Source organism: Polypterus senegalus, chromosome 15, assembly GCF_016835505.1.
Source record: "Polypterus senegalus isolate Bchr_013 chromosome 15, ASM1683550v1, whole genome shotgun sequence".
NCBI classification, from domain to species: domain Eukaryota; kingdom Metazoa; phylum Chordata; class Cladistia; order Polypteriformes; family Polypteridae; genus Polypterus; species Polypterus senegalus.
The window spans coordinates 52,195,066-52,205,153 of NC_053168.1; the positions used below are offsets into that span (position 1 = coordinate 52,195,066).

The 10,088-nt window shown below is 43.6% G+C and overlaps 1 protein-coding gene across 1 annotated transcript; it reads right to left on the bottom strand.

Annotated features, from left to right (window-relative positions):
* Window positions 1–2,512: 2,512 nt before the first annotated feature.
* On the bottom strand, window positions 2,513–8,178 carry gpnmb (glycoprotein (transmembrane) nmb). The gene is made up of 11 exons (XM_039737212.1): window positions 7,949–8,178; window positions 6,833–6,970; window positions 6,622–6,759; window positions 5,262–5,432; window positions 4,993–5,154; window positions 4,172–4,495; window positions 3,836–3,985; window positions 3,402–3,507; window positions 3,089–3,294; window positions 2,923–3,010; window positions 2,513–2,806 (listed from the first exon to the last, which is right to left on the bottom strand). Exons 1-11 carry the CDS (start codon window positions 8,016–8,018, stop codon window positions 2,677–2,679), a joined length of 1,683 nt encoding a protein of 560 aa, XP_039593146.1. The 5' UTR covers window positions 8,019–8,178; the 3' UTR covers window positions 2,513–2,676.
* Window positions 8,179–10,088: the final 1,910 nt, after the last annotated feature.

Consider the following 10,088-nt stretch of genomic DNA (forward strand, 5'->3'; position numbering starts at 1 on the left):
TGCTCTGTTCAAGTATAGGTTTTAAAACCCGATTTTTACTCGCATGTGGTGCAGCAGACACATGGCCAGATTAAGCACAGACGCAGACAAAGAGAACTGCCATCCATGCAAGCAACATAAAAGATGGACTCTTGGAAACCATGTGCCATTTCTACAGGTATCTGTTAAGTCAGCACAGAATTGCATCTTTGTTTGGGACTGCATGTTCATCGAGGAGGGCCCTGGCTGTGGAGAAACCAGATAAAACCTTGGAACATTGCCAGGCACACCTTTGAAGCAAATAAACAGATGGACAACATTGCCACCTGTTCCAGAAAATGTCTTCCACATCTGCATTGACAACACCAACAGACTGTACTCCAGAACTGGATCTTGTCACGGGCTTCATTCGTCTTTGTACTCTCTTCAGTGTAAGGGGACGTTGAAACAAAACCAAGTTATTTCTCCTGTGTGATTTTTTTTTTTTTTTTTTTAAAAACCACTGTATCACTAAGGAATATCATCTTTTAATGTTATATCTATATAGATTTGGGTTAAGGAACATGCTGCAATCACAAAAGAACTCCTTACCAGGAAATGAGAACCCCTAGTGGACACCACTACATCTTGCCATTGCCAAACATGGTAGATGGTTGGAAAAGCAAATGGTGTATCAACTTCAGTGTTACTTTTGGCACTGCCTAAAAGACATTAAGGCTCCCACTATACTTGGTATACTGTACACCATTTTGTAGACAAAGACCAGATCTTATTTAGAAGGTGCAAGAAATTCATTACATAGCCAGCATACAAGACAAACATGAAACAGAAGTGCTTTCTCTTCATAATGGTTTTGGAACTTCAGAATGCCCATACACAATTTCTTGCACCAAAATGGTAAATCATGACAGTCTATGCAGCCCATGCTGAGAAGTGGTCATCAAGAGTTTAGGCACCAGGATTTTTAATGGAATGTTTCTTTGAGGTTGAAATTTCTGGTGGTATGTTCAAGGATCAACTCTACCAGGGAATGAGCCCAGAGACTGTCCACACCCCACCATAAAGTGGTGGGCCTCTAGCCCCCACGGAAGTTGGGTACTTCTGCAGCACAAGCAATCCGGTTGGGCCACATATTAAGTAGACACTGCCCAGAATGTCCACACATGTGAGGTGTAGGCAGAGTTACTTTTAAACTCCTATTCAAGATAGAAAGATCTTGACGTTTAGCTGCATGAATAGGAAATGGATTTTCTATTCGTCTGCATCTTTAATATGCAACTCAAGGGTTAGAATTTCTTAAAATTTAATGGGAACAAATGGTGTTGGGAAAGGGCCCACTACATTTAAAAAGGGATGACATTACCTCCTAGGGTGAGGTATACTGAAAGCTCAGCACTCGAGGTTCAACCCCTACAGTCCGAGTCTATGCTGGAAGACTGATAATGGAGATTTTTTTTTTTTTTTTCCCCCCCCACTGCAATAGAAAATAAGCCCACAGCTCCAGCTTTTGGGGGTCAATGAAGATTGTGGGATCAGAGTACTTTCATAGGATATGGCAGAGCAACTTACAGAATGAACTTTAGAAATTGTGGCATTATAGATCTTTACAAGGCACATTCAAGGGAAATTAAGTTTACTACAAAACAAAAATGCCTAAAATATTGGCTGTATGGATTTTAAAGAGCACCAGAAAAGGGTTAAGGCTGTGGAGGTTAATGAGCTATAAATTTTACCTGGTCAATAGTGGCCAGATCGGGTGGTTACCAAGCCCAGTAATATCAACTCATTAAAATCTATGCAGAAGTCCTAAACTGCAATGTAGCTGGATCTGGAGGAGGACCTTTCAGCTTGTCAAGCTATCCTTCGATTATGGAGAGAATGCATGCATTAGGATTTTAAACTTTTACTATTCCACTTGGGTCCCCACTTTCTTGGGAAATATCAATTTCATTCATAATTAAGCACCTCCATCATCATCATGTCATCTGTTTAAGCTGAACTTCCTAAAAGGTTTCCTCAGTCCCAGCTGCACTGGACATTAGCACTGCTGGTCTTCAACAGGGGCATCCATCCATTTCCTAACCCATTGAATCCGAATACAGGGTCACGGGGGTCTGCTGGAGCCAATCCCAGCCAACACAGGGCACAAGGCAGGAACCAATCCTGGGCAGGGTGCCAACCCACCGCAGGACACACACACAAACACACCCACACACCAAGCACACACTAGGGCCAATTTAGAATCGCCAATCCACCTAACCTGCATGTCTTTGGATTGTGGGAGGAAACCGGAGCGCCCGGAGGAAACCCACGCAGACACGGGAGAACATGCAAACTCCACGCAGGGAGGACCCGGGAAGCGAACCCGGGTCACCTAACTGCGAGGCAGCAGCGCTACCACTGCGCCACCATGCCGCCCTAACAGGGGCATTTGACTGCCAATTCCAAGTATAGTCTGTTGCTGCCTTCTAGAAGGAATCAAGACCCACCAACACGTAGTCTTGTAATGTAGTTGGAAAAGGAATCAAAATGCAAAGTTACAAATGTAAAAATTTAATAGGTTTATAATCATAAGATTAGTTAATGGTAGGATAGCAAAGGCTTCCGGTTCAGCATTACATTACAAGCCTTTATAGAGAACATGCAGTTTATAGCCACCTTAAGGCACATTGGACATCTGTAACAAGTCAGCACGTTTCACACTCTGGTGGGCTTGGTCCGCAGCAGTGGGTTGCTTTCTTCATTCCCAGAGAAAAAGCTGGCCTTCAGCTGACCGAAATATACAGCCATTCCAACATCGGGCACCTTAGTCACAGGTTTGTACCGCCTGCAAGCAAAAAGGAGATATTGTGAACATCCTAGTTCTGTTAGCCCATAGTGCACCACTTTCAATGTGAATCTTAATCTCCACTTGCATTGGAATTCCCACTATTTGCAACTTACTTGTGGAGCACATATAGAACCACAGCAAAAACTGCAATAACAGGGACTGCTGTTAGCACATAGCCTGCTGCAGGAATAGATCCATGCACTAGGATTAAAAGATAAAAATTTAGTACAAAGTCAGTTTCTTCCCAGGTTAGATGGCTTTGAGTAATCCCACCATTACCTGTTTGGATGTCTACAAACATACTAGTGAGAGCCAGGCTTGCTGCATCACTGAGGGTGAAGTTCACACAGAAGATTCCACTTTGGTTGAAGGAACGATGCACTACAAGCTGACACTGGTCAGAAGACTGAACATCGTCACAGGTGACATCTTGTACACTTGCACATGTGGAATCCATTATCGTTGTGCAGACCGACGTGGGCACACTGCAAGTAGGAATTGCCCCCATTAAAAAAAAAAAAAAAGAAGTGATTACCACAAGACTGAATAGCTTCCTATTGGGTTTTCTAATGGTGCAAAAGGTCTGACTTGCCTTCCATTGCACAAAACCAAGAAGTCCACTGCAACACTAGTCACTGGAATGGTTGAGATTTCCACCATTCTGGTCATCTGGACACTGTCTACAGCAACAACTCCAGCTAAAAAAAATATTAAATTCATGACTTGTCATGTTTGCTTTATGTATTTCCAAATCCAGGCTATTAAAGCCAACCTAAACAGAATGGCAAGGGATTGGAGTTTATTCCCAACCACTCTAGCCTGAATATTCTAGAATTAAAAAAGGGTGTCCAACAAGGTCTACCACCAATTGGTCATAGCCTGGATAGGCCTATCTAAAGGATTTGTCAAATGTCACACCCCACTAGGCTCAGTAGTGATCATGGCTCCAGGATCAAGCAAACAAATCAGTTATCCTCTTGAAAAAGGACGGACCTCAACTGACCCAAAGCTTAGACAGACACTTACCCACAATAGTCAGGTCAGCCTTAAAGTTGCCAGACCTGTGGATGCTGCAATTTGCGATCAATCCACCCAGAAAAGGCTCTGTAGAGGGTGCACTGCTAGTCACCGAGGCAGTGGTAGTCGAGAGGGGAAGTGTGGTGGAGGAGGGTTCATCTAAAGAGGGCAGAAATGGAAAGGTTGACAGTTGCAAAATTAAAAGGCTTTGCCCCCCCACTTTAAATAGGCCTGTAAACAAGCACTTAAATTTTGCCGCCGTGGACTTGCCCAAAAATGTCCTCAACAGTAGGGGACTTAAAGTTCTAGATGAAAGGAGACTGAAGATTGGTGCAGCAGGCTTACCTGTAGTTGTACTGGGGGAGCCAGATGTTGGTACCACTGGTGGTGGAGTTGGAGGGCCACAAGGCACAGGAATTATTGCCTCAATGGTTACATTGACTGTGACATTTCCCTCCAGTTTATAGATATGACTGACTGAGCTATTCAAGCTGTAGACGGTGCTGTTATCACCAAAGTCAAACTGGTAAAGCACCACTGCATTGCTCAGATAGTGGCTGGGATCATGAAGCACTGCAGTGAAGATCACTTCCGAGTCCTTAATGAAGATGTGGTCTGAAGCATTGCGATCATTCTTTTGGGTAATGTTCACAAACAGAGGAATGAAATCTACAACAGAAAAGATCTGGATAACTCAAATCTAGGAAACCTAGTTATTCAGGATCAATGGCACTACAGTTAGCCCTTGACTGAACTCTGACCTGCCAGGGAAAAAAAAAAAAAAAGATACTTGCACCCCACCCATACTGGAAGAGTTTAGTCAATCAGGGCTTTAAGCTGGTTCCTTCCAGAATAATCCAGCTCCTTACTTTGAGACTGGTCTTGCACCCTTAAAGGTAGGCCATATATACTGGTGTTAAACCTTGTAGCAGGAGATGCCAACTCCAAAAATTCCTAATCACACCCCATCCAGAAGTCAATGTTTTGAGATCCTCAAAAGCCCAAAGCAAGCACTGTAGGTCCAAAGGTTCTACTCCACAACCAAAGTAAATTTAGCCCAACAGATTTCTAAACAAAGTAATTTTAATGCTATTAGCTAGAAGCCTCCTTTGATCTGCTTAATGGCTCCCAATACGGAGATAAATTGCACAATTTAGAGAACTTACCCACAATAGCATAGAGATCTGTTGTACTGGCAATAGGAATGTTCCTGCGGTGCTCCTTTTTGACATAAACCAGCACCTCCATGAGTTGAGTGCCAAGGGTGAAGCTGCTGGTATTGAGAGAAATGCTGGACACGGGACCTCCAGTGGTCTGGATATATTGGCCTAAGGAGACATCCATTTTGGAAATCCGTGAACCTTTACAGAACTTAAGCTTGCACAAACGCTAGCAGCATTGACCAAAAGGATCTTAATGGAGGTCAGCCCCTTACCCATTGTGTGCCAGACATATACAAAGGAGTGCCTCCTCCAGTCAGAGTGCTGCGGGAAGGGCCTGCCATCGGGGAATACGTTGCAAAGCATGCCAGTGCAGTTGCTGTAGCCATAGTCATCCAGGGAGGATGTCCAGTTGTATCCAGATCTAGACTGGAGCGATTCAGAATCTGGAATCAGAGAACCTTGTTAAAAGCCATTTGTCCAACGTGCCATTAAAACTGCTGGATTTAAAGTATCCAACAGAGGGGCAAACCTAATCCAAGGTAAGCTAGTCAGACAAGACCTTTAAGGATTACACATTTTTGGTTTCACCAGCAATCAAGTCCATTATGTCCAAAGTGCACCCTATGCCCAAGTTAAGCAGCAAGAAAAAGTTAGTTAAGTAAATCAGATCAACTAACATTGAAAGCAGCAAAAGTTTAAAAAACTATTAAAGAAAGACACTCAGCTCTCAAGTAGCTAGGCCTTGTAACTCTAGCACAATCTAGGTTGCTCCATTAATCTGGTGGACCCATCTAGACTAGTCAAGCACAAGATCCTGCCAATATAGACTTTAAACCCCATGCATTGATCCATTGGAGCAACTGGAGTCTCCACATTAAATCTCCAGCATGACCCACTAGTACTCTGCAGGTTTCAAGGTCAGTTCAGGAGCCTACTGGGACTGCAGCTCATTCAATCCAACTTTAGCTTAAACTGACCCAGCCTTACCAGCATCATATTCACGTCTTCCAAGGATTTTCTGCTTCTGTATTAACATAGAGGGGTTTGCAAAAATTTATAGCAATTTGTTTGCCATTCTGATTAAGGAGCATGAGGGATTGAGCACTGAAGCTGCTTCTTTTTAGCATTTACACTAATCACCTCCATTTTTGCTAGACAAGTACCTCTGAAATACTTCAGTAGGCACTTTAAGCTCCAAATACCAGGATAGACATCTGAACAAGGCAATCCATTAGAAAGGAGGAATACCAGAGCAGAACAAAAAAAAAGGTAAGGAGGGCATCAGACATGTACACATAAACCTAAGCAAGTCTGACAAGTTGCCACCACCAAACACCATACTACTAAACAGTTATTGAGGACACGATGTGAAACGTGTGCCATGTCAGAAGGCAAATGCATGTCTGGACAATGGAATTGAGGCCAAGGTTGCCAGCGCACCAGTTGAACAATTAAAGCCCATAAATAGTTCAGTACACCGAGATAACCCCCTTCTGTAGGAAGCTGCACTATACTGTATAAAGGCTGGCACAGGCACTCGTTCAGCCATTATACAATAAGACATGCCAAGGAAGAGAAAATCCAGCTCCAGCAGTATTCCAACATCGGAGCCAAGTAAACATCAAGTCTCACCACCACACTCGCGGTCATACAAGACGTTCCCACGGTCATCTTCCTTTGGACATCTGGAAAACAGAACCCTTGCAGTGAAGGTGATGTTTGAGCCAATGAGAGCAGGACTGTCACTGGTAAGCTGAACAGAAAAATTCCCTACAAGAAAGGCAAAGTGTTAGAGTACAGATCACACCCTGCATCTGCCAGAAGCACGTCCAGTTGCACATACCTCGTCGTCGCCTGTGATTGTGGTTAATGCAAGGATACAACTCTTCATTCCAGGCGTTGGTGTCAGGAGCCCATCCTTTAATACGTGGAGAGTTTTTAGCACCTCTAAGGGAGCCACTGGGCATCACATCACTGACACCTACACAAAAAGGAGCAGGCCTTTGGTAAGGCTCAAAATGTGGCACAACTTGTTAAGTTAACAAAATAAGTCATCCTACTGCAGACACCAGCATAATATAAATGTATGCTAGACAGCCACTTAACAGCCCAGGGCCACCAGATTGAGAGATGCACATGGGGGAAGGCAGAATACCATGATCTAAAGGAGTTCATGATGGTTTACCAAGGGTAGATATACCGTACACAAACATGTTAAATCAAATCTGACATTACGGTGAAGTTAGACCTTTCTTTGCAATGCTTAACTCATTTCCAGGAATGAAACTGCAGGTGTTAAGGGATGGGCATGGTCAGTAGGAATAAAGTCCAGGCACATTGACATTCGCACCCTTCATACATATCCAAATGCCCACCACAGATGGTCACCAAATACCACCTTGACAAGACAAGCTGCTATGGGGTGCACATGAAAGCACACAGCTTTGGAGAAGTCCAGAACCAAAAGCTACCACAGACCCTTCATGTAAATCAAAAGGAAGGAAGCACAGAAATCAACCAATCCAGAGAGTTTGGTCTGATGTTGACCACCGGATTCCTTCAAGTTATTTATCGTTGGCGATATACTTTTATCATACATCCTCCACTGAGATTTAAAAAACAAACACCCCAATGAGATTATCAAAGTTAACCTGTACTGGAACAATCCCAACACTTTTAAAACACGCGTCAGCTCTTTAAATCAAGGTGGCAAACGCGAATTGAAGTCCGTAGAATAAATGATAGTTTACGGAAACCTTCCACTTTACCACCCCCGTGTCACTGCGCGCCGGGGTGTTCTGCCTGCTCCGATTTAATGAGCGAACGAAGACCGAAAAGAAAGCAGGGCAGCAAATCGTTGAGCTAATTCCGAACGGACAGGTTACCAAACACCCAAACCATTAAAAAAAAAGTTGCAGCCATCACCCGAGAAGCTCCGCAGGTGGCCATCCACACTTACGTTTGCGCGTATCCACTGCGACGAATAAAGCAAAGATCAAGATGCAGCAAATCCACGGCAGTCTTCCCATTGCGGCACTTTCCTTACTCCTTTACAAGCAGAGCAGGTAAAATAAAATGAAGAAACCGGAAAAAGCCGAATCTCAGAAGACTCTCCTTCTTCGTCTGCTGGCCAACACTGTGCCTGATCGATCAGCTCATCCCGTTAACAGCAAATACTTGACAGATACCCCCACCCCCTTCTTATAGCCCAGTGGCGGGGCCCCCAGTCATGTGACTCTCATAATGGGAGCCGTCTTATTTCTCATTACAGACCATTTGACTTTTTAACTCATGCTCATGAGTCATCCGCTTAACCTGTTGCTTACTTCTCTCAATTTGGATTCAAAGAAGACGATTCTACTTCCAAGGGATGAGGCGCCAAGTCAGTTTAAAAATGTGGATGAACAACAAAGTTATCTGGAATTCTTAATTCAAAAGGCGAAATGTAGCTTCAATACAATTTGTTCTTCAAGAGCTCACTTGTAATCGCGCCAGCCTTCCATCAATAAATGCCGCTTGTTAATTCCGTAAGCGCGTGCACCGCTTTTGCAGCACGTCGGTGTCTCGCAACTCCAAAAAGGCCGCGTCTGCACTGAAGCCCTGGCAGCGATCTACGTGCAGCTCGACTGCTCTCTGCGGGCTCCAGTGCACGTTAGCCATCTCAGGTCTGCAGGGTCGCAGAAGGACTACTTTTACTGAGGACTTCAAAAAGCGGACTGTTTAAATTATTGTGAAGATGAAGATCTAATGCACTTAGAAGTTATAGTATTTGGTGAATTCTGCTGTTTTCAAACTTCATATAAAATAACACTTCATTATCTAATTTGAAATGTTAATCCTTCCAGTTAATTGAGAATCATGTTGCTTTGTTTAACAAAGTTTTTTTTTAATAAGACTTGGAAGAACTTTGGAGAAAATGTTGTAGATTCCAATATAATATGAAAGTAAATTACTGTTTCTAATAAGTATTTATTAAATGATCGGGCTAAGCCAGTAAATGAATGGAACAGAACATTCTCAACCTCGCATCATCCACTTTAGGGGTGTGAAAGGCTGGAGCCAATCCTGGCAGCACTGGGCACAAAACAGGAAGCATGCTGGGCAAGGCGCCAGTCCATCACACACGCTCACACTCCACCAGTTTGCACTTTACTGTTGAACCTGACCTGCATGTCTTGGGAGACACGGACATGGTGGAGAACAATAACTAGGTGTAGGATACTGGAGCCATTAGATGATAGGAGAGAGTCTACACGCTCAAAAACGATGGTTGCTTAATGGCACTGAACTGAGTTTTGTTGTTCGTTGTAGAACCATTGTTTGGTAAAGAACTATTTAACTCTGGGGAGGGTTCTTTAAATATGAAGTTGGTTTTTTGAGCTTTGAACAGATTCCTAATATGTGTACAAAACAGAAATCTTTAATGTAAGCTAAGGTATAGGATGCAAACAGATCATGAAAACCTGCACTTAGCTGGTGTGTTATTGTATGCAGCAAGAGTCCTTTCAAAATTGTGGAACTGTTGGTGTTTCACAAATCTCATATCATCTGTTCATGGCTATTTATGGAGCCTGTTATGGATCAAACTAAAAGGTCCTTCCTGTAACCTTCATGTGGAGAGTTCTCTTGGGAACCAAAGATGGTTTCCCTATGACATTGCTTTGAAGAACCAGTACGGCAAATTTATTTTTAAGAGTGTATCACTGATGCTGCACACTTGGGCATGTCTGTGAAGTGGCCTCACGGCACCAGAGACCAGGGTTCAACATCCCCACCTACTGCATGTGGGCTTCTCCCCACTGTCTGGGTGGCGGTCTCAGGTAGCTCTTTCTTCTAAAGGTGCTGGAGTGTCACCCTTCAGCTGGCCCTGTATGAGTGAGTGTTACTTGTGGTGGTTGTGCATCCCATCCAGAGGTGGAGTGGCATGACATTTTACCATTTAATACTTTGCAACACTCCCCATGTCAGCTATTTATGCTAACATTTTAGTCACTGAAGGATCCTGGCCTGTACAGATTAGTAAGCTGTCTGGGTACCCATCTTGCACAAACTTTACAGTACCCCAAGTTATGTGCAGATCCATAGTTGATATCTAAATG